Raw genomic sequence first — 25836 nt, forward strand, 5'->3', positions numbered from 1 at the left:
AATAAAAGGCATCCAAATTGGAAAAGAGGAAGTACAACTGTCCTTATTTGCAGACGACATGATATTATACATACAAAACCCTAGAGATTCCATCAAAAAGCTACTAGACTTAATACATGAATTTGGCAATGTAGCAGGATACAAAATTAACCCCAAGAAATCTGAGGCATTTCTATACACCAATAGTGAACTTTCAGAAAGAGAGATTATAAAAACAATCCCGTTTACCATTGCACCGAAAAAACTAAGCTACCTAGGAATAAACTTAACTAAAGAGGTAAAAGACCTCTACTCAGAAAACTACAGGACGTTGAAAAAAGACATAGAGGAAGACATAAACAGATGGAAGAACATACCGTGTTCATGGATTGGTAGAATCAACATCATCAAAATGTCCATACTACCCAAAACAATCTATAAATTCAACGCACTTCCCATTAAAGTACCAACAGCATACTTCAGAGATCTAGAACGAACTTTCCAAAAATTCATCTGGAATAAAAAAAGACCCCGAATAGCTGCAGCAATCCTGAAAAAGAACAAAGTAGGTGGGATCTCGATACCAGATATCAAGTTGTATTACAAAGCCACTGTTCTCAAAACTGCCTGGTACTGGCACAAGAATAGGCATATAGATCAATGGAATAGAATAGAGAGCCCAGAAATCGGCCCGAACCAATATGCTCAATTAATATTTGACAAAGGAGGCAAGAACATACAATGGAGCCAAGATAGTCTCTTCAATAAATGGTGTTGGGAAAATTGGACAGATATATGCAAGAAAATGAAACTAGACCACCAACTTACACCATACACAAAAATAAACTCAAAATGGATAAAGGACTTAAATGTACGACAGGATACCATAAAAATTCTAGAAGAATCCAAAGGCAAGAAAATCTCAGACATATGCCGAAGCAATTTCTTCACTGATACAGCTCCTAGGGCACTTGAAACTAAAGAAAAAATGAACAAATGGGACTACATCAAAATAAAAAGCTTCTGCACAGCAAAAGAAACCATCAACAAAACAACGAGAAAACCCACTGTGTGGGAAAACATATTTGCCAATGACATATCTGATAAGGGCCTAATCTCCAAAATTTATAGGGAACTCATACAACTTAACAAAAGAAAGATAAACAATCCAATCAAAAAATGGGCAAAGGACCTAAATAGACACCTTTCAAAAGAGGACATTCAGAAAGCCAAGAGACATATGAAAACATGCTCAAAGTCACTAATCATCCGAGAGATGCAAATCAAAACAGCAATGAGGTACCATCTCACACCTGTCAGACTGGCTATCATCAACAAATCAACAAACGACAAGTGCTGGAGAGGATGTGGAGAAAAAGGAACACTTGTGCACTGCTGGTGGGAATGCAGACTGGTCCAGCCACTATGGAAGACAGTATGGAGTTTCCTTAAAAAACTGAAAATGGAACTCCCATTTGACCCTGTGATCCCACTTCTAGGAATATATCCCAAGAAACCAGAAACACCAATCAGAAAAGATATATGCACCCCTATGTTCATAGCAGCACAATTCACCATAGCTAAGATCTGGAAACAGCCTAAGTGCCCATCAGTAGATGAATGGATTAGAAAACTGTGGTACATCTACACGATGGAATACTATGCTGCTATAAAAAGGAAGGAACTCTTACCATTTGCAACGTCATGGATGGAACTGGAGAGCATTATGCTAAGTGAAATAAGCCAGTCAATAAAGGAAAAATAGCACATGATCTCACTCATTCGTGGACAATAGAGACCATTATAAACTTTTGAACAATAATAGATACAGAGGCAGAGCTGCCTCAAACAGATTGTCGAGCTGCAGCGGGAAGGCCGGGGAGCGTTGGGGGGCAGGAGGTAGGGGGGTAAGAGATCAACTAAAGGACTTGTATGCATGCATATAAGCATAACCAATGGACATAAGACACTGGGTGATAGGGGAGGCTAGGGGACTGTCTAGGGCGGGGGGATAAAATGGATACATATGTAATACCCTTTGTAATACTTTAAGCAATAAAAAATAAAATAAAATAAAATAAAATAAAATTAAAAAAAATATATATATACAAATGGCCAATAAGCACATGAAAAAAATGTTCAATATCATTAGTTATTAAGAAAATGCAAATCAAAACCACACTGAGATATTACTTTACACCATGAGGATAACTGTAATTAAAAAACAAACAAAACAGCAAACAGCAAATACTGGTGAAGATGTGGAAAAATCAAAACTCTTCTACATTGGTGTTGGGAATGCAAAATGGTGCAGCTGCTGTGGAAAACAATTTGGCAGTTCCTCAGAAGTTAAACACAGAGTTACCATGTAACCCAGCAATTCCACTCTCAGATATATTTCCGAGAGAACTGAAAACATATGTTCACACAAGAGCTAGTATACAAATCACAAATGTTCATAGCATTATAATAGCCAACAAGTAGAAACAACTCAAATGTCCATTAGCTGGCAAATGGCTAAACAAAATGTATATCCATATAATGGAATGTTATTCAGCCATAAAAAAGACTGAAGCACTGATATGTGCTACACAATGGATGAACCTTAAAAATACTATGCTAAGTGGAGGAAGCCAGGCACAGAGACCACAATTATGATTCCATTTATATGAAATGTCCAGAATAGACAAACCCATAAAGATGGAAAATAGATTAGTAGTTGGCTGGAGTTGGGGGGAAGGAGGAAATTGGAAGTGATTGCTTGGGGTGGGGTGTGTTCTTTTGGGGGCAATGAAAATGTCCTGGAATTGGATAGTTGGAATCGTGGCAAAATATTGTGAATATGCTAAAAAAAAAAAAAAAAGGAATTGTATACTTTTAATAATGAGATTTATATGAAATTTTGTTATCTGAATTATATTCAATCCTATGTAATAAAGAGGTAATATGCAAATTGCCCATCACTCCAATACACAAGATGGCCGATGGGGAAGGCAGTTGGGGGGACCAGGCCGGCAGGGTATGGCAGTTGGGAGGGACAAGGCCTGCAGGGGAGGGCAGTTGGGGGGGGACCAGGCCGGCAGGGGAGGGCAGTTGGGGGGGGCCAGCCCGACAGGGAGGGCATTTGGGAGGGACAAGGCCTGCAGGGGAGGGCAGTTGGGGGGCACCAGCCTGACAGGAAGGGCATTTGGGAGGGACAAGGCCTGCAGGGGAGGGCAGTTGGGGGGGGAACCAGGCCTGCAGGGGAGGGAAGTTGGGGGGACCAGGCCGGCAGGGGAGGGCAGTTGGGGGGGACCAGCCCGACAGGAAGGGCATTTGGGAGGGACAAGGCCTGCAGGGGAGGGCAGTTGGGGGGGGGACCAGGCCTGCAGGGGAGGGAAGTTGGGGGGAACCAGGCCTGCAGGAGAGGGCAGTTGGGGGCAACCAGGCCAGCAGGGGAGGGCAGTTAGAGGCAACCAGGCTGGCAAGGGAGGGCAGTTAGAGGTGACTGGGCCAGCAGAGTATGGCAGTTGGGGGTGACCAGGTGTGAAAGGGAGGGCAGTTAGGGGCACTTGGGCTGGCAGGGGAGGGCAGTTAGGGGCGACCTGTGGAGAGCAGCTACAGTATTTGGATAGGTTTAAGCCTCAGACTACTGAGAGGGTACAGTCCTCTCATGGCCAAATGCAAGTCCCAGCTTGGAGGGCAGAGCCCTCCCAGCACAATTATAGCCAACAGCTATAGTTGTAAGCTTGAACCTATGGTCCGAACACATGGCCCAACGTGTCTGAGTGATGTGGGCTTGATAGAGTTCAGGTGCATGTAATTGAGTAGGATCAAAACCCACGAGAATGTTATAAACATCTTGACCATGCCCTTACTTTGTCTCGTGGAATCTGGCTATAAAATAAAGACATGGCTTGTGGGCGCTGGCACTGTCTCTCCATCTGGGAGCAGCGTCCCACCCAGACCCAGCTTTTATTCTCTTGTCTATCTTTTCTCCATCCTTCACCACCCCCTCTCAGGGTCACTGAACCTGGCTGAGCTGGCATGGCACATAAGGCGCCCTGGGGCTGAGTATGCCATGGCCAGGCCAGCTCGTCACAGTGACCAGACTGGCAAGGGAGGGAAGGTAGGGGCAACCAGGCCTGCAGGGGAGGACAGTTAGGGGCAATCAGGCCTGCAGGGGAGGACAGTTAGGGGTGACCAGGCCTGCAGGGGAGGACAGTTAGGGGTGACCAAGCCAGCAGGGGAGGGAAGTTAGGGGTGATCAGGCCTGCAGGGGAAGGCAGTTAGGGGCAATCAGGCCGGCAGAGGAGCAGTTAGGCGTCGATTAGGCTGGCAGGGGAGTGGTTAGGGGATGATCAGGCTGGCAGGCAGAAGTGGTTAGGGGCAATCAGGCAGGCAGGCAGGCAGGCGAGCAATTGGGAGCCAGCAGTCCTGGATTGTGAGAGGGATGTCCGACCAGGATCAGGCCTAAACGGGCAGTCGGACATCTCTCGAGGGGTGTCAGATTGTAGAGGGTGTAGGCTGGGCTGAGGGACATACACATACCCCTGCACGAATTTTGTGCACCGGGCCTCTAGTTTTAAAAATAAAATAAGCAGAGAAAAAAATGTACTTAAAAAGTGCAATTTCAATTGTGTAAAATGTATAGAATGACCACACCCAAACTCTCATCTGGTTGATGGGAAAAGAAATGACATGTTGTCTGCCTTTTCATTCTTGCCTACAATTTCCAAATGTTCTCTCTTGACCAGGTGGTACTTTCTTCTCAGAAACAAACAGAAGTTAATTCCCCACTAGGATGTGATTCGCATGAAGAAAGGTATTCCTTTAGCAGCAAATAAAGCATTTATAAATGTTTTTGAAACACTAAAGGGAGCTCCCTGGATAAGGGAACACTATTTGCTCTTAGGCAGAACTGCTGAGCCCCTGCCCCCTCCTCCTCTCACACATGCTCCCTAATGCAGGTGTTCAGTTGTTGGAAGACTGAGCTGGAGGCTAAGTCACTCTGTGTGGGTTTTTATAAGTAGCGAACCTTTTGCAAATACTCTTATGCTCAAACAGCATGGTCAAAAATGACACCTACAGCTTCTATTATTTATAATGTAATTTTTAAAACTGGGCAAATATAAATGTATATTAAAATGACCCCTATAAGCCAAAGGACAATTCTATTTAGAAAGGCAGCTTATGCAATAGCCAAGAGAAGGAGAAATGCAGCTGCATTGTGGGAACATTTTTAATTAAAATTTTTTTTCCCAAATTCAGTGTGCCAATGGTAACAGCCCAATCTACTCTGCTGTTATGGAGGCTAAATATAAGGTTTATCTTGAATCTAATCATCAAGTCACTAATTATCATCAAGTCCCTAATAATCATCAAGTCACTAGTTAATTCACACCTAGACATTTGCTTTTAATTTCAAGGCTATTACAGACTATTCTGTATCCCTCCTCAAGGGTCAGGAGTTGAGGCAATTAGCAAAAAACAGTGGCAGCTCCCTTCTTCCAGGAACAGTGACAGCACAGGACATTATACTAGTAAACCTGTGAGGGCTAGAACAACAAAAACAAAACAAGCCCTGTCCTAAAGGTTTTTTCAGTCTGCATTTCTATCAGATGTCAAAGTCACATCTGTCCAAAAAGAGCAAAAGATGCATTATCACACTCATCTTAGAAGGTGCTCCTCTGTGGCAGATCTTTCCAGGTGAGCTCCTCACCCCTCAAACTCATCCTCATTGTTTCACTGTCAATCAATCAAGGATGGAGCGGGGTGGGCTTGGGAGCATCTCTGGTGAACTGGCTCCTTGGCTGACTTCTTACCTCCTCCATAACTTTCCAAGGAATTCACTAACATTCTACGATATTTGGCATATTAAAGGGTATCAAGATATACTCTGGTTCATTTTGTGGTTTATTCTGATACCCTGAAATAAAATGATGGCCACAAAAGATTTTTTTCATACAAAAATTAACGAACAAAAACCCCCACACATATGTCCCGGGAGCAAGGGAGCACGGGGAGGAGGTAAAGAGACCAGGAATGGCAGGTCTTCAGGTGGGGTGCCCACCAGCTAGACCAGGAGTCAGGCCACTAGGCTCAGCCCATGCTGGGCTCCTTCCAGCACTGTCTCTTGGGAGCATGGTCAGTGGCCCTGACTAATCCACCAGGGTCTCTGCCACAGGTGAAGGTGTCCCCCTACTTGGCCCATGGCAAGGTGATGGCAGGACCAAGCTCAAAGTGAACATTACCTACAGCAAAAAGCACTACCTTCACATCTTCCCACGGCAGGCTGCGGTGAACTGATTTTCCAAGACCTGGCCTGCCTTGCTGAAGAGCCCATAGGAGTTCTGTTGCCTTTCTAGAAACTAATATTTAAGGGAAAATCCTTGTAGGCTATGGAGCAGTCATTGTCAGGCCCTGGAATGCAGAATAACAACTAGAACAGAGATGATCAAGGGGAAGAGTTTGATTTAAAGAAGTTGAAGGATTTGGAGAAGTCTGTGGAGAAGCTAACCAACTGAGGGGTGAATAAAGAGCTCATAGTTGAGCAGGATTTTCTGGCCAAGGATTTGTAACCTGAAACTCTCTGCAAACTTGATAGGAGGGAAAACAACTGAACAACGAGGGGAATTTGTAAATCTATTATGCCAGAAAATTTCAAAAACAGAAGACCAACAAGGAAGAGATGGGTGAAAAAGATTCAAGTGCTCCTAGCTGACCCGGCCCCCCACCACAGAGCACAGCACTTGCCAGGACACGGAAGGCTGCAGTTTGGGACCTTGGCCCTGGCAGAGTGGGTGAATGTGGAGAGAGGCCCTCTCCTCCCTCCACAGGTGAAGAGTCAGCCAACTGCCACTTTGACATCCCTATACTGGTTTTCTACAAAAAAGCACTGTCTTCACAAACTTGCATACAGCTCCTGCCAGCTTCTCATGGTCTCTGTGTGTTTACTCTGTTCCGTATCCTCACCTTGTTTAGAGGGGCTTTTTCTGTCCACGTCACGCTGGCTCTTTTGACCTTTGGAATGTTTCCTAGCACAAGCGAGGCCTGAAATGTCCTGGGAGCACCCCAAGCTTACAGGCTATCCTGGTCATCTGATACAGCAGGGCCATTTGTTCCTCTGTAACCCTGTAGCTCCCTAAATGTAAAAGCAAAATCACTAGAAAGTAAGGTCTAGCCGAAGAAGGGGAAGAATAGCTGAAAACAGGTATCTGGCTCTAATGTTTTCAAGCATCCTTTGTTGGGACCTATTTCCTATGCAGTTAGCTAAATTACCTTATGCTGTACCAACCCCATCCAGTTGGAACCTGGGAGCTCAGGGGACACTCCCAGCTGGGACCTGTGCCCAATGATTAAATTTCTTTGCCCCCAAACAGATCTCCGTAGGGCTGAGCCCAGAGCTGCAGGAGTCTCTGCTTGAAACCAGGCCAGAAGCATGGCTTGGGGAGGGCAGAGAGGACAGCAAACAGGAGGACATCAAGGTGGTGTAGAAGTCAACCACCTACTTCTCAGGAGAGAGACAGGTTTCTTTCAATGTCATTGCTGTTACCCATTTCCTTCTGTGACTTGCATTTTCTTTAAGGGCATTTTCATCTGTTTTGTGGCCTACTTTTTCCATGATACTACAATTGCCTGAGGCGGGGCGGGCTATAAGGAGTCAATGGAAGAAAAAAGGGGACATATGTAATACTTTCAACAATAAAGATTTTTTAAATAAATAAAAAGAAATCAATTTTGAACGTGAGTTAACAATCAGAGAAGTGTGTATCTATATGTGTATATTACATACATATTTCTATTCTTAAGTATGGAAAGAATGCTTTGTGGTTCAGTTGTATCTTATTTTAATAAAGTCATAAGTGGCACTGAATAGGTAGAGTCTTATGGTCTTGCCTTAAAACTGAGAGCTGCTGCCTCCACTCTTTAAGCCCAGTGCCTTGAGGGACTAACTCCTGATGCACCTACTCTGAGGCAGGTCTTGGGGGTTGGGGGGAACAGAGGGAATCCCATTGAAGTCCCAGAATTTTAGGACTGGAAGGGTGGGGGCTACAGAAGACAGTAGAGGGGTAAACAAGTGAATGGGATTCCAGGCCCAATCTCTGCTCTTACTCTCCTTCTTCAAATACAGTAGCTCAGTTTTTCTGTATTTATATATACCGTAAGCTATGTGGTCTCAGGTAAGTTTCAAATGAGTATAGCACCTACCTCCTATAGTTGAGGAAGTAAAGTGAGTGACTTTAGGAAAATACACCTAGAACAGTGTGGGACACACAGTGGATGTTCAAAATAAGTTAGCTATTATTCTGTGTGGATTCCACATTAGAGTTTGTTAGAGAAAAAGTTTGGAAGTCTATTTTGGACCATTTCCCTCATTAAAAAAAAAACTGAAAAATAACTTTCTTAAAGTATGTAAATGCAAAAAATATGTTTAAAAAATATGTAAATCCATTTGTATAAGAAAAATTCAAGCAAAATACCAGAGTAGAACGAAAAAAAATTCTTTGCTTCTCCACCTACTCTCACTCCAACTTCCTTCCCCAGAGACATCCACTGTTATCATTTCCAGATCTTTTTCTTACACCCTTATATACATAAACATGTTGTTTTTTACATAAATGGCATTATACCATATGCATTGGCCTGCAAACTTACATTTTTCACTTAGCCATAACTGAGAAGTGTCTTTTTTTCCTGTGATAGCACATCTAGATCTATCTCCCATTCTACCACTTTTTTTTAAAATATATTTTATTGATTTTTTACAGAGAGGAAGGGAGAGAGATAGATAGTTAGAAACATCGATGGGAGAGAAACATCGATCAGCTGCCTCCTGCACATCTCCCACTGGGGATGTGCCCACAACCCAGGTACATGCCCTTGACCGGAATCGAACCTGGGACCTTTCAGTCCGCAGGCCGACGCTCTATCCACTGAGCCAAACCGGTTTCGGCCATTCTACCACTTTTTAACTGCTGTATGCTACTCCACAGGGCGGGTAGGGCAGAGAGGAGAGCCATTCTTTATTTAACCATTCTTTAAGGATAAACATTACAAAAATCTCCATTATATTTTTGTTGGTTTGTTGTTGTTTTTTGCTTTTAAGGCTGCAGTTCACCTTTTTCTTGGTATGGATTTTTCTTTATAGACTTCACAGTAGATGTGAAATTGTTGCCTCATAGTGCATGCACATTTAAATTTTCTTTTCTTTTTAGAGGAAGGGAGAGGGAGAGAGAGAGAGAAACATCAATGATGAAAGAGAATCATTGATCGGCTGCCTCCTGCACACCCAACCCTGGGGATTAAGCCCACAACCCAGGCATATGCCCTGACTGGGACTCGAACCATGATCACCTGGTTCATAGGTCAACACTCAACCACTGAGCCACTCCAGCTGGGCATGCACACTTAAGTTTTTTGGATACATAATGAAAATTTGCTCTCTAAAAAGGCGGTATCAATTTGTATACTAGTACTAACATCCTTTCTTGTTATTCTTATAATATTTTTTGCCAACCTGAAGTATGGAAATTAATATCTTGTATTTTTTCACATATTAGCCAACTGTTATTTCTTCAATGAATTTCTGCTTGACTCTGTACTCCTTTTTCTTGGGTTATCTTTTTCATATCAACTTGTAAGAATTCTTTATGTATGCTGGATATTAATCATTTGTCTTATATAGCTTAAACTGTTTTTTTCCTAGTTTGTGGTGTGTCCCTTAATTATGTTTGTGGTCTCTTTTTCCACAGAATTTCACTCTTTTTATGTTGTCAAATGTTTCAGTCCTTTTCTTTATGGCTTCTGGGTTTTATGTCTTGTTTAGTCCCCCTAGTACACCATTATTAAAAAAGAGTCTATTCTTTTCAATTAACTGAGAAGGCAGTACACTGAGTTACAGCAGAGTCAAAACTGGACCACAAGTCTCTCTTGGTTGCTGATCCAAGGATTTTCCTACCCAATCACATCGCTTCTCTGTTGTTACCAGCAGTTTCGTGTGTGTGTGTTTTTTTAAATCCAGTTTTAAAGGAAACTCAAGAGCAATAACTCTCTCAACTTTGACTTCTTCCTCCCTCCCTCCTCATTCCTGTCTGCCTGCACAAGGTCTGTGTGCTCTTTGCATGACTAGGAAGCAGAGATGAGTCAGCCATGATTCCTGCATTCAGGGAGCTCAAGTCTCTCTGTGTGTAATGTTGTAAACAAGAACTACCATAAAACATAATAATTTTGTTTCCCCATGGATGGGAAATCTGAAGAAAGTATATTATGTGTTAGCAGAGAACCTGGGTTTCCAAAAAAGAGGTTTTCAGAGAGACACTGTGGGCCTGGTCTTTGCTTACATGGAGAGTAAGTGATCTGAACCACCATAGTCCAGCTTTCCAGGGGAGGACAGCCCTCTGGCCTGTGTCCTTTGTGTTTCATCTTTTGGAATCTCTCTGACACGCAAGTCTGTACATGTGGCTTTGAAGTTTATAGAGACACCTTGACCTGGTTTGCTCACCAGAGACATTAAGAAGCCAAGCCTTGTAGTAAAAACATATCCTAATTATAATAAAATTCAATAGTTAATAAAGTAATAAGGTATTTGTGACTAATTCAGTGAGGTCTCTGTGACTCACAAAATTGTATCTGTAAAATGGGCCCATGCTTAGATAAAATGATAGGCCATTCTAAAAACATGGACTACTGTATAAGGGACAAACGAACCACCATACCACGAAAGCCTGGAATAAAGCCCAACCACCCAACCCACGGGTTTCATGCTCCAACCTTCCTCAGGGAGTTCTTACCAGGGCACCATCTGTCAGAGTGCAGCCAGAGAAGCGTTTTGCAAGAAATCCCTCAAAGTTAGTTGTTCTCTGAATAGCAAAAAGAAGCAATTTCACTTCAATTTCCTTAGCTCTGGTCCGCATAATCTTGGCAAGTTCTGTCCTTCAAAATAAAGAGATAAGAATATTGTCAAACAAATGGATCATTCGAGATAAGACAAAGTAAATGCTTTTTAAATATTTTTTAATTTTTTAAAAATTTATTGATTTGGGGGGGGGGGGAGAGAGACTGATTTGTTTTTCGACTTAGTTATACATTCACTGGTTGCTTCCTGTATGTGCCCTGACTGGGGATAGAACATGTAACCTTGGAGTATGGAGACAATCCCCTAACCAACTGAGCTATCCATCCAGGGCACAAAGTAAATGGTTTTAGCTTATATATACATTTATTAAAGTAGGTGGTCATTTCAAATCCTGAGATCTGTTAGCAACTCAGTTTAATGCCTGGGAAATAGAAATACATATCTATCTTCTATCTACATAAAAGGCTAATATGCAAAGTGTCCCCTTGAGAGTTCAACTGGGAGACCAGGAGTCCATCGCTCGCTATGACGTACACTGACCACCAGGGCGTGGTGTGGAATGAAGGAAGGCCCCAGCCAGCAGCAGGCAGCCGGGGAAGGGAGGCCCTGGCCGGCAGCCTGAAGGCCCCGGCCGGCAGCCTGAAGGCCCCAATCAGCCCTGATCACTGGCCAGGCCTAGGAACCATACCCATGCATGATTTTCGTGCACTGGGCCTCTAGTTCTAAATAAGAATTTTAAGGTGAAATTATCCACCAGTCCAAAAAAAAAAAATCAAGGATTATGGACACCAATTTGTTTACATTGTTACTACTATTTTTAAATATTTAAACCTTTCAATAGTTTGTTAATTATATATATGAAACAGTATTTTATAAAAAATGCATATTTTCTATGTAATTTCACAAGTCATTAATTACTGAATTACATAGCCCTCCATCTTCCAAAGAAATAACCTTCTCCTTAAACAGAGAGCAATAACCCTGGAAACACAGGTGAGAGACCAGACCCTCCATGTGAAAAGTGACACATATGTGTTTAGGTGGTTCCTGCCTGTCTATGTGCCTCTCATGTGCTCTGTTTCAGAATGTAAGTTGTCCGGGAGCAGTGACATAAGAGTTCTGAACTGAGCTATGATCATCACCCCCCCACAAATAAATGATAAAATCAAACAAGGTTTATCTGAGAATTATCTGAGAATTATCTGTAGGATTTTGAAACAGTGAAAGCTTAGTAGAAACACTGCCAGTAGCTGACACAATGGCAGGTTTGGTGTAGCATACACTTCCAGTCTCCTGCAGACTTCATTTTTCAGAGTTAGCTTGCAAGTCACTGAATTACCTACCAGTTTCTCGAAGAATTCATCTTTCTTTGCTAATCAGGGCTTAGGAAGTGACAACCACAACTGACCCTGACTCAATACTAAATCTATTATAGCAAATGTGTTTCTTAAAACAACAGCCACAAAGAATGTACAACATGAAGAGTAAACCCTAATGTAAACTATGGAGTCAGGGTGATAATAATGTGTCAGTGTAAGTTCATTGATTGCAACTAGTGCACCACTCTGGTGAGGGAATGTTGACAATGACGGAGGCAATATATGTGTGGGGCAAGGGTATATGGGAAATCTCTGTATCTTCCTGTCACTATTGCTGTGAACCTAAAATTGTTCTAAAAAAGAAATTCTATTAAAAAACCCAAACCACAAAACCAACAGCCAGTTTTCCTTCAAACATATCCCACACCACAATGTGCTTAAAGCTTGCAACTTAATTATAGTCTCTGTGATTTTAAGACAAATGACTATAATGAATTACTCTAAGGTGGCTGAGTTATGGTTAGATATAACAAATTTTTATTATCCCGGAATTAATGTAATTGTGAACTATTAAAAAGAAATACATAACTAATAAAACTCAGTTACCACCACTGCTATGGTACAGTTGCAAGTAAAAAATAAAATATTTTGACTCTAGCTCTAGCTTTATCATGGATATACTGATCAAACCTTCTTGAATATAAAGGACTAAGTGGCCCTGGGTTACACTCACGGACACAGAAGACAGGTCTCTGAAATGCTTAGAACACTCAGATGCCAATATTATTAACTACCCGAAGGCTATAAATACTGTAGAGTGGGAAATTTGTTCAACAAATATTTCCTGATGGTTTACTATGTCACTGAAGTAGGTACTACCCCTGTCCCTGTGGAACTAGCTATCTATCAAGTTAGAAAAGCAAAATGATAATGGGTATATACAACCACAAACTGATATATGTGATACAGACATAGAGGAAAATGTGGGGCAATGAATCACTACAGGTAAATTTGTTTGATGAATCTTGAGTTGGTGAAGCCAAGACGACAGGCTGTTCAGGCAAGGGTTAGGCAAAAGGAAGTCCTGGAAGCAGAGAGGGGGGCGATAATTGGATATGAGGGTGCCATCAATCATTTGGTGGGGTCAGGAAGTGATTCCAATCCACAAGACAACATGGATCCGCTAAAGACAGGAGGACTGATTTCAATTAACACCAAAACCAGCAGAGTGGGTGGGAATCTACCTTGTGACGTGGCAAAACTCTACTGCAATCCTCTCGGTCATGTACCACTCACGTGGAAACATTCGGCCGAATTTCTCCTCATAGTCCACAAGCTGGCGTTTTATCCAGGCATAGCGCCTGTCGATTTTGTCCAGCCAGGCAACCTGAGAAAATGAGGGAACAAAGTCCACCCCAGTATTAGACGTAGTATTGACAGTTTAAGGAAAGCAAAAACACAGAACCAAGAAAAACACAGCCAAACTCTACTTTCCATGGTTTTAAAGAATCTAGGCTATGTTTTTACTTGATCCAGAGACTTTTACCCTGAGGTCCATGAGTAGGCTTCAGAGGTCTATAAATGTTCTGAAACTGTATGCAAAGTTTTAGGCATAAGTGTCTTTTGCTGGAGAGAAGATCTGTAGCATTCATTAATTTCTCCAAAGGGCCAGTGACCCCAAAATGGTTAAGAACCACTGAACTATACAGTTAGCCCCTAGCATTCATGGTTCAACAACCAACTCTTTAAAACAGTAATAATAATAATAAAGTATAAATCAGGAGGCTTGAGAGCATTCAATTTTCAATACAATTCAAATGTCACATCTAATCTCATTTGGTCAATACTTACATCTTGATTTTCTTGAAAAAGGACTAGATACTCTGACAGATGCTGTTTAATAAACTTTTTAATGATTTCTTGTTTGATTCGGGGGTCCAAAATATTAGCAATCAGACATGCATCTCGTAGGACATTGCTGGGTCCTCCTGGCCTCTGTTAAAACAAACATACACCAATTCAGAAGCCAGAAACCACCTTTGAATCTCCTGGCCTCTGACATCTGCTACTTCCCGCTCCTCTCTTGAAGTTCTTACTGCTCTCACTCCCCTGACTCATTCTTCTGCTGTGGATGGATATTTTAGCTACTTGTTCCTCAATGAAAGAATCATTAAGCTAGAGTGCAGTAGCCAATATAAAAGCTACTCTGTCAATCAGCAATGAGACATTTTGAAAAACATGGCCTGTAATGATCACAGGAAACTTTGCTTTCCCAACACCAAAACTGAAACCGCCTATGGAAGAGCCCAGAAGGCAGGTGACCCCAGTCTCACTCCACCTGTGCCACTTTCCCTGATTCCAACCTCAGAATCCTATTCTTTTTAGACCGTGTCTCAGAACTATGATGCACTTGCAACAAAATTATTATTGTAATATAAGTACTTTTATTAGCTTTCAAAAAATACATTTAATTACTGTTATTTTTTTAAGGAGGTAGGAAGGGAATGTCATGAAGTAATCTTTCATTACAGAGCAGTAGTTTGGTTATTCTGACAAAAAGAATGACATATTTTCTCTTACTAGTATTCATTCACAAAAAGGATCTTTAAGAGTTAAATGGCCTCCATAAAAATGTTTCCTTGCTTCAGCTATGACATGGAGAGAGGTAAGATTCCTATTCTTAAGGTGCTATATTTCTGCCAAACAATACGGTAGCATTTAAAACCTAAAAGCAAGTTCCATCAGATTTGTTTTACAGATACTCAACCACTCAGACATGTAGCTAAGGTAAAATATTGTACTATCAGCCCTTTGACCTAAAAAGAACAGTAGAAGGACATGGAGGGGCTGTATCTACACACCACAACGGGAAGACCTGTGTCATTTGGGAAGGCCTTTGCCATTACCACCGAAGGCAATTCAATCTCGATGCACCTTTCTTTCTGGTGCCTCACTGCATGAACGTGGCTGGCTGAGTGGACCACAGTAAACAGAACACCTGGATCTACACTTGGCTTGGCTAAGTAGCCACGCAGCTTTGGCATAGTTACTGAACCTCATCTGAAAAATAATGGACTTTAACGAGGTGAATAATTAAGGTTCTTCCAAATCTTTGTGTTTTGTTTTATTTTTGTCAGTTCTGTCCAATTTACCCACCTGCACTGAAATTTATGTTTCATAAGTGTTACCTAAGCTGCCTCGGAGCTCTGTTGTTAAAATGCTGACTAGCCCCACACTGAGTGGCTGTTATGTCATCCTCTGCTCAACTCCTGCTTGTGGGTAAAAGCGTTTGATCTAATAGAGAAGCCATGGAAGCCAAACCCTGAGCTCATGGGTTCAGATTTTTTCATTTCAAAAGGACTTCATAGGTTACTTTGGATAATCAAAATATATATATATATATATATATATATATCGTGAGTTCCATTTGTGAAATAGAAGTAACAGCACAAGGTCTTTAAAAGAAGCAACAACCATTAAAAAGGACAAAAGAAAACTAAAAAACCCACTGTTACCCAGTCAGAGAAAAGGGAAGCAAGTTGTTAAAGAAAACCATTTTAACTTCATCTGCCTGGTGGGATCTGGGAGAAAGAGATACTATAGGTCACAGTTACTTTCTTCTAAGTAACCAAGCTGGGTTTCATCCACATCTTTCAGAAACGTCCTGAAACTGGGATGAACAGCAGATCCGACACTAACAAGAGTCTAGTGCTTATAATCTGTGAATTCCTTACCATCTCTATTCACAGAATGGCTTTCCAATATCCCCTTCCCAGAGTTACATCAAATGAATCAGGATATACAGTCCTCAAAGGAACAAGCTTTACAAATAAAATGTGTGGTTACCAAAAGACAGGCACAATATGGACAGATATTAAAATCAGGAGCAGGTTTCCTATAGAAAGTAGCAATCTACAAAGCTGGGGCAGCTACCCCCACCTACTTCTTAAGTTTCTTTTATGGAGCACACAAAAAAATGATTAAGATATTTCCAGTTATTGAATTATAACACAAATTCAGAAAATGTTCCTTGGCTCAGTAAATAAAAATATATCTACCATCTCCGCCCACCATGGGCAGTGAGGAATGCTGCCTGCCCGGGTGTACTTTGGCTCATATCTGCATTGAACAATTCTTTCTCTTGAAACAGCTCAAATAATAGAGGAAGAATAAAAGCTTCTGAATGCCCTTCCCTCCCTGACACATGCAAAGCATTAAGATCATGTCTACTACAGTTTAAAGGTAGAGCTAAAGGCAGTTCACCAAGCGCAATGCCAGCCAACTGAGGCAAAGTCTGTTACATGAGAAGTGTAACCCATAGCTCACAAACGCAATACTGCGGGCTACCCAGACACAACACAAACAGTATGCCACCAGCGAGAACGAAAGGGATTAATGCCAAAGAACAGGATTCTGATCGTTAAAAACGAGTCTCTGAACTGTGTCACTCCAAGTTACATAAGTCTGTGGACTGCCCTCCCAGTTGTCTTTTCACCAAACTGAAACCAATAAGTTATGTAACAATCCTAAAAAACGCTGCGGCTTGAAGATGTAAAAAAAAAAAAAAACACACATGAGAAAAAAGGAATTTACTGGGCAGACAAGACATTAGGTTTGACACACATTAAATTAAACCAAAACAAATCCTCACGCCTCACATTTTGATGCTGAAAGAACATAAATGAGGAATCAACATCGCTTTGGGATATCTGAAATCAAGAATGGTCTCATTATCCTGAACGTCTGGCAAATAGACTGATGGCTGCCAGCAAAGACTTTTGGGATGATAAATGGGAATGGTAACTGTAGTGAGTGTGAATTAGGTAAGAATGGTGGTAATATTAAAGACTGGAGAGAACATGCAAAACTATACCTTGGTACCCTGGGAAGGAAATGCTTCTTCAAAATCAGCCAGGATTTGCTGTCCTAACTCAGTCTGGGCAGCCTTCACTCTGTAGAGAAAATAAAACATATCACTGTCTGGAAATTTTCAAATATTCATAAGTAATTATGCAAAGATCTATAGAAGTCAGAACTAGTGGAGTCTTTAGAGACAGGAAGGGGGAAGGTGGCTAGATGAGAGGTCACACACTAGTTAGTAGCAGGTTTATGACCAGGATCCAGGTTTATCCAATTTAATCACAAAATTGGTTTTCTATATCCTTAGATTTCCTATATCCAAGTTCTTCTAGGCCAGCGGTTCTCAACCTGTGGGTCACGACCCCTTTGGGGGTCAAACGACCCTTTCACAGGGGTCGACTAAGACCATCGGAAAACACATATATAATTACATATTGTTTTTGTGATTAATCACTATGCTTTAATTATGTTCAATTTGTAACAATGAAATTGGGGGTCACCACAACATGAGGAACTGTATTAAAGGGTCATGGCATTAGGAAGGTTGAGAACCACTGTTCTAGGCCATGCCTCGCCTGTCATGAGGTAGTAGTTATACCATAGGGAAATGCTATATAATAAGGCCCAAATCAGATATAAATCCATTTTGAATTACCAGTATAACTGCTCACCTACTCCTTGGAGTAAAGAATGGGAGGAGAGCTCCATACTATTTCAGAGTCGTTGTTTTTTCCAACCAAGAAACCAAGATCAGGTTCATAAGTTTTAACAAATAAATAAAAAGAATGTTTTTTAGAGCAGAAATAATAAAGACTAAAATGATAAAGATGAACTGCTAATTGAGAGTGAAGCCAATGAATGAAGATTTACGTTCGCTCAGAAGATTGTGAATATCAGAACTGAGTGATGATGAAAATCAGTTAAAAATGGAGGGTCAGTACTTGACACAGTAGATTGCATGTACATTAGGGCACAAGTATTTTTCAGCTTAAATGAAAGGAGAAAGCAGCACAGCTGGGATGAGAAAGAAAGTTCATGTCATCGTGGTTCCCTGCAATGTTCATGTCCTCCACCAGCAGCCGGCCATGCCCCCGCCAGCCTCGGGAGCTGGGGTGGAGCGAGGCTTGGAGGCAGCTGCTAATATTTTATCTTTGTTAAAAGCACCATAAAAGAGTGTTCTTCCTTTCTTGGTCTCCACCCTGCTACTTTGGAATTAACTTTATGAAGTTTCTAGAAATAGTGAATAGCTCAAAACCACAATTTCTCTGGCCACTAGGCAGTGCCTAGCAACCTACTGAGATTTTTTTTTTTTTAATGAGGGGATAGGCAGGACCCAAAACAGTCTGATTTTTCTGTGGCATAGTCATAATTATGCTTTTATTTTAAATACTTACAGGATTTTTCCATGTTATCTTCAAAACCACTCTGATAGGTGGGTTTGCAGCCTTTTCAGTTAGTTTTCAAGGGGGCTAGAAATGACTGAGATAAGGCTATTCCTCACATGGCTCCCCAAATCAGAATCAAGGCCATCCATCCAGAATTGCCCAAAGTCAATGGGAAATATGTCTGACAGGAAAGAGAACCAGCTTTTGTAGAACTGCACCGTGGAGGTCTTGTGACTCCGCGTAACGGGCGGGGCAGGCAGACTCCCCTGGTGCCAGGTCACAAGACTGAGCTTCCAGAGTCTCAGTCCCCCTTCCTACTCTCCTCTTGGCAATCAATATCCAGAGAGCGCCATTCCCTCCTGAGCCACAGGGCCCCTTCCTGAGGGGGCACTCTGCCCATCTTCTCAGGGCTCCTGAGATCTCAGTGATTCCGATGGGCCCAGCTCTGCCTGTCACCCCATCACCCCTTAACTCCATCTTCTTACTGGATTTAAAACTGGGGTTGTCTGAAAAGACAACCAGAGGCTTGGTGCTTCCAGAGTACAGAAGAGAGGTGAAGTATCGGACTGTGATCTGTAGACCCCCTAGTCATCCTCAATCCATTTTTAGTCACCTCTTGAGATAGCCTAGACTCAGCTGTGCCACTAGTACGCCAGGCATAATCATAAGGAAGCCATTTCCCCTACACAGGCTACAGCTAAGAACAGTTGTGAAATAAGAGGGTGGGGATGGAGGCCTGTACCAGATGCCTTTCAGCGTCCTTTCTAGTACTGATTCTTCCACAACACCCCTCTTGCAGCACTAGCTGCCGACAGCATCCATGTTTACAGGAGACTACAAGTCAGATGCATAATTAACGTTGGAGCCGAAGAATAAGCTTCCACACATAAAGGTTTCCAACGTAGTTTTTGAAGTGTCTTATCAGTGATTCCAATGAAAGAGCAACCATTTCCTTTACTGACATTAATGATGGTGTCTGTAAACCCAAACCACGATTCCATGTAACATTAGGGGGAGATGTGAACAGCAGCCTTTACAATTAGTTGCCTAAACAGGATCCTAGGGGGAAAAATCACTTGAAAGAATCTATCTTCAACTTGACTCCTTTATTTATATTCCTTCCTCTTTTAACAATGAAAAGTAAATGCCTATGTAAAGAGAGGGAACAGCTGAGACTCTGTTAGCAGAGCACATAGAAGGGGTGAGCTACCAAGATTTCCTATTCACTCTTATGAAAACCAATCTACAACTGGTAGAGAACAGGGCAGTAAACAGTAATTCCTCCTGGCATCCAAATAAGTTCTGCCTGGTTGAGTGTTGATCACTCTTAGGAAATAAAAGATTTACTGTATTACCTAGAAAGAAAGGTCAACCAACTGGCTCCTAGCATCCTCCATGTCACGTGACTACGGTTGTTTAAAGGTGCCCTTTCCTAAATGTGTTATCAGTTTTCATAAAGGGTGGAAGCAAAGGGGCAGCAAATTAGGAAAATTATTTAGGCATTTGTAGATAAAGTAACCCTGATGCTTCCATTATCTTGTGAATGACGGTCCCAACGAAAATACAAAGGTTCACAATAAACTGACCTCCCAAATACTTGGTGTGTCCTGGACAGAATGGTTAATTAGCCACATTAGTCTGAGCTGCTCTATTTCCAAACAGAGAGACTCTACAATCTCAACCAAGAATCTTAGAGTGACTCAGTTGGATGCTTTTGAGGACATCAAGTACAACCCCTATACTTTTGAAACCCTTACACTTTTGAAACCCTTACTCTTTCGCAACTTACACTTTTGAAACTAAAGTTCTTTCAGCAGGAACCCTTGTCAAATACACACAGCTAGGCAGGCCTTTTCATTCTCTATTTTAGTTTCTTTCATCACTACATCATGTGATCGCAATTTGCCAGGTATCTCTCACATGTAAGAGATTAGAAATAGCCCTGAAAAATACTTTTAGTTCAAGGGTTTCAAGAGAATACAAGACTCTTCCATTCTTTCTCAGGAAATATTGACTGATTACTAGAAACATTTGCTTTCATGGACATTCTTAAGCCAGGAGGATTTGTAATATGAAGATGGTATTTTTTTAAAAATCTTTCCTTCAATGTTATATTAGTGTTTAAGCATTTTCCAGAGGGGAAGTTGGAAAAAAAATAACTGTATTCAAATCAAGATCCATGAATTTAATATTTCAAATGCACAGGCAAAGACTTCAGAATACAATCTTTTATATGATTTCTACAATTTATAGACAGCAAGCTATTAAATTAGAGAAGCTGAAGCAATGCATAGGGCATAACTTGCCTTCTCCCCTCCCCCCAAACAAATAGCTATTTCTATCATTTCCAGATGGTTCTACCATTGCTATGTAAACATCAGAGAGGAAAATCACCAGAAATGATGCTAAAAATAAGAAGTCTGGACTTTCCTCAAACTTTTAATACCTCTTGAAAAACAATTGTAGTCAAGCACTGAAAACAAGGTTTTTTCTCTTGTGTTATTTTTAGTGTTACTTAATAGTGCATGCTCTATATTAATCTACCATTTTTGCAAATAGAGGTTTTCCACTAAAAGAAAAGTAAATCCTCCTGAGTTTGCAGCAACCCTACATGATAATGAGTGTTTGCAGCACTGAAATATATTAATGAAGTGTTAGATTTTCTCTTTATAAGGGAAATGTCATTACAACAGTGATCACAACGTTCTTCAAATTTATAAAACCACCTTTCAAAAAAATGTTAGAAAGCAAAGAGTCCTAAAAGACATTTGCTTGTATGACTCTAAGTTGCTTTTTTATAAATAAAATTCAGTTCTGCTCCATTCCTGCCATTAACAATGCTCATCACAAACAACTAACCAGTTGGTAACCAACCTCTCAACACATCTCCTTGACCTCATGGCCATTATTTTGGTATAGTCCTTATCTTCTCTAGTCTAGAACATAGTCTAAACCCCCAGTGTCATGTACCTATAATCCACCAGACTTCCATAAAATACAAGTGAGATCATGCCCCTCCTGCTCAAAATCTTTCATTGCCCACCAAATAAATAAAAAGTTCTCTAGCAAGGCATATGAACTCTGACCTTGCCTACCTAGGCTTTCACTCTCTATCATCTCCAAAGTGACAGGATGCTCTCTCTCTCTTCTATTCTCCCACTCTCCTTTTTATCTTGATGGTAAAATCCTTCCCATTCTTTTAAAATCAGATTAAAATTGAATTCTTCTATAACCCCTACCCTTAGTCCCTGAAGGTTCATTCTATCAATTCCTTCTCTAAGATCCTGCCATGCCCTGTATAGCAAATACCAGTTTTGTTGTATCTGTGCTCTGCTGAAATTTTATATTAGTGTTTCTCTTCTCTACACAAAGATGAACTCCTCGAGTAGAGAGTGTGTATTGCTTATCTTGTGCCTGTGGTACTCCAGCACAGGGTCTAGGATATAGAAGGTGCACAGTAAATATCTATTAGGTAAATGAAGGGAAGAATAAATGAATGGGAAAAACAGATCAACTCCGGATCATTATGAGGATAGGGGGAGGAGTTACTGCCTCCTTCCCTTCTCCCCCATCAACTGAGAGCAAGTCTGCCTTCTCCATTCAAGCTTCCTTCCTTTTCGCAGCTCATAAAGCCCTATTTGCCCACTCTCTTAGCTGCTTTCCATCCCCAGTGTGGCATGGCGACCAGCCATCTCTAAGTGTGAAGGGGTTAGGAAGGATGAGGGGAAGGGTGGTGACTTCCCTAGTACTCTGCCAAGCTCTGTTCTGACATTCCTTTGTAGTTCTTTGGCATTTCCATTGCAAGAGGGTACACTGAGTGCATGTTGCGACCTCCCCTTCCTGCCCCAGAGCAGTAGAAATAATAAAAAGATTTTAATAAAAATCCAGAACCATACAAAAAAAGATGTGGTGAACTAGAAACTCTAAGTCGTGTGTGGTTTGTTACAAGGAAATAGACAACTGGGAGAGTTCCCCTCACTAATACAGACAACTGAGAGTTGTTGAGATATACAACTTGCCAGCTGCCACTGCAATGATGGAGGCCAGCAACTATGTGACATGGGCAGCTTTGGAAGACATGGTCAGGAGCTGGTAAGGGTACGGTGGATGGGAAGTCTGCGTCACAGAGTTAAATCAGATGCCATCTAAGGTTCCGTCTTACAATAGGATTGTATAAGGAGCATACGGAGCAAAGTGCTCCAGCACCACCCAGCACCATCTTTTCTTAAACGGGAAGATCATTTTCTCTGATGACACAGTACCTTTCGGAAAGCTGCCGGATCTGTGGAATTCCCATGTACTTGTGGAAGTGCTCCAGAACGTTCATCACACCCTGAAGAAGATTAGCCACTTCTCCATACTGCCTCCGCCTGGTCATGGCTCTGCAAGGAAGTAAGAAGTTGAGAACTCTAGAAATCCACTAAGGACACAAGAAACAGATGTGGAACAATCTGCTCTGAGCTCTAAAACAGACATCACTGGAGCAGAGGGCGAGAGTGGGCTAGAAGGCGTTGACGGGGAGGGAGGGGGGGAGGGAAATGGGGACATATGTAATATTTTCAACAATAAAGATTAAAAAAACAACAAATTATATAAATCCAAAAAATAAAACAGACATCAACTCGATTTAGTAAGTATTTGCTGAGCACTAAAAAAGTATGGTGCTATGCAGTGAGGGGAGACGTCTAAATCCTCAAGGCAACAACATTTAGTCAGGGAGAGGGCCAAATACACAGCTAACGAATACCAGATAGGATGAACTGAGTTCTAAACAGAAATACTAGGTATGTGCTATGGGAGATACAAAAGAATGTGTGAGTAATGGGTTCTCATTGTGTGGGGAAAGGGAAATCTGGGAAGACTATGAATTTTGGGTTTGAGTTGGGTTATGGGATTAGCAGGCTTTTGACAGAGAACATGGGTAAGGATGTTATTATCTGAGGGTTACAGTTTAGGGGCAAACCAAACACATCTTCCCAGGATACAACAAAGGGCATTTAGGTTCATTTACATGTTAACTCAGATCTGTACGTTTTAAGCCAATGTTAAGCAACTCTGTTTCCCTATTGCAAAGGTTAATGAAGCATAAAAGAGGATGCTGATAAAATCAAGTTACACATAGCAAGGAAGGACAAACCATTAGATCTAAATCTTTCATTAGGGTTGGGATTTTAAATTAAAAGTATATTTTATGACTTCCCTTAAGAGGCATTTACAAAGACAGGATCAAGTTCAAGCTAAGATGTGATGCTGCTGCCAGGTCAGATAGTTATGCATCTGGGGGAAGGGACAAGGAAATTGCTCTTCCAGTCTGCCACTGGCCTCTGACCTCTCTGATCACTACTTGCAGGAGAATGGACCAGGGTTCACTGAAACTCATGCAACATCTGGGAGAAATCAAGGAGCCAGTCCCCCGCCCCTAACTTTGGATACTGCATATAAATTTACGTGAAGATGCTCTTTCTCTGTCCACACATGAGATTACACTGAGGCTGGGGCAGGGGGAATTCAGCCTGAGATAGACCACAGAAGAGAACTGGCATGTCAGAATCTTGCTAATGAAGGAGGCCTTGACACTGCTTCTTTGTGGTAAATAACCAGCTCTTCCTTTTATTTTTATTTTTTCTAAATATATTTTATTGATTTTTTAAAAAAGATGAAGGGAGAGGGATATAGAGTTAGAAACATTGATGAGAGAGAAACATCGATCAGCTGCCTCCTGCATACCCCCTATTGGGGATTGTGACCGCAACCAAGGTACATGCCCTTGACTGGAATCAAACCTGGGACCCTTCAGTCCACAGGCTGACACTCTATCCACTGAGCCAAACCAGGTAGGGCCAGCTCTTTCTTTTAATACTATTTCTAATGTCCTCATGCATCATTCCCTATAGTTCCTCTATAAACCAACCAGGAAGCTACTGGATTTGAAAAACTGGGTTGAATGATAAATCAAAGATATGTTTTTATACGATACATTCAATGACAGTGTGACTCAGCCCATCACAAGCAGGAAAAGTTGCCAAGGTTAAGGCTGTGGGGAGGGACAATGGCCTCGAATCACCTTGTGGGCTTCAATGACAGAGATCTACCAGACCTACCTGTCAGGTTGTTTGTATTCTTGGAGTCGTTTCTCCACATGCTTCCGGGGCCCCTCAGATTCATTTGCATCTCATTTCAAAGTGTCAGGCTGTGCCCTGGCTGGTTTTGCTCAGTGTTTAGAGCATCAGTCTGCACACCGAAGGGTTGTGGGTTTGAGTCCCGATCAAGGGCACATACCTGAGTTGTAGGTTCAATCCCTGGCCCCAGTAGGGTCAAGTTCAGGAGGCAACTAATCCACGTGTTTCTTGCACATTGATGTTTCTCTCTCCCTATCCCTCCCTCCCTCTCTTCCACACTCTCTGAAAATCAATGGGAAAAATATCCTCGGGTGAGGATTAACAACAGCAAAAAGTGTCAGGTTGTTTGTTGGGTTTTGAACACCAGAGGGCAGAAAGTAAATCCGGTGACTGAACATTTGAGCCAGATTTGCAGAAAGTGGGGCAGGATGGTGAGACTTTACTGGCTGAGAAGTAAATAAACCTTTTCTCTATGTGACACATTCATTTCGTGTGGACCGAAAAGAGAAAGTTGACACTGCTTACTCGAGGGAATCGACGCCGCCTGCCAACATGTGCAGGTGGTTCAGCGTTGTGATTGAGGTGGTCAGGTGGCGTTTGGCATGATCTAACTGCTTAATATCACGGGTGATTTCTTTAACCTAAATATTGAAAACCACGGGAGAAAAAGGAAGAAGGTAAGAATGATGTGAATCCATCCGCAAGTAGCTCCACAAGAAAATAATGCAAATGAAGGAAGAAAAAAAAATCTCAGGTCATACCCGAAACTAATACAAAATAACATTGACTATAAACTGTAATTAAAAAATAAAATGTTAAAAAAAAAAACCTCTCAGGTTAGCCCTTGGAGAAAACACAGGCTTTTTCACAACAGATAATCAAATTCATTCCCAATCAGCCCATTTAAATTTAATTTGGCATTTATTCAACCGACTTTACCCAGGGTTATAAAATCCTCATTTGTGAGAATGAAATGAACTTTATTTCTCACCCCCAATGGAGTCTACCGGGCCCAGAAGCCAAGTACAGTGCATGTACTATTCTGACCTTTTTCTGACCTTAAACAAGGTCAGAAAAGCATGCCTTCTGCCACTAGGACTACTAGGTTCAGACTAAAAATGGATGGTATTAGTTGGCTAATTCTACTGAGATGGTCTTCACTCATGGAACTAGGGTTTACTGTCTTCAGAAAAGAAAGAATTTCTCTCAAATTTGAAGATTTTTAAGAATGTAAACCCCGTAACATAAGCTTAGCATGTTATGCCACAAGAGAAGAGGCAGTCTTCAGTGAGTGAGAAGGAAATCGGAGGAGTAAAATTCCAAGTGTTGATCTGCCA

The 25836-nt window shown here is 41.6% G+C and overlaps 1 protein-coding gene across 1 annotated transcript in view; it reads right to left on the reverse strand.

Moving 5' to 3' along the window:
- Positions 1–25836, reverse strand: part of VPS53 (VPS53 subunit of GARP complex) — a 159759-nt gene that overhangs the window by 85216 nt on the left and 48707 nt on the right. Inside the window, exons 6-11 of the mRNA XM_059669205.1 lie at positions 25025–25140; positions 22643–22762; positions 17009–17087; positions 13987–14130; positions 13380–13522; positions 10752–10893 (exon numbers count right to left, since the gene is read on the reverse strand). Of these exons, the coding sequence (XP_059525188.1) occupies positions 10752–10893; positions 13380–13522; positions 13987–14130; positions 17009–17087; positions 22643–22762; positions 25025–25140 (744 nt within the window). The remainder of the gene's footprint in view (positions 1–10751; positions 10894–13379; positions 13523–13986; positions 14131–17008; positions 17088–22642; positions 22763–25024; positions 25141–25836) is intronic.

The sequence above is a fragment of the Myotis daubentonii genome, chromosome 16 (assembly GCF_963259705.1).
Source record: "Myotis daubentonii chromosome 16, mMyoDau2.1, whole genome shotgun sequence".
In the NCBI taxonomy this organism is placed as follows: domain Eukaryota; kingdom Metazoa; phylum Chordata; class Mammalia; order Chiroptera; family Vespertilionidae; genus Myotis; species Myotis daubentonii.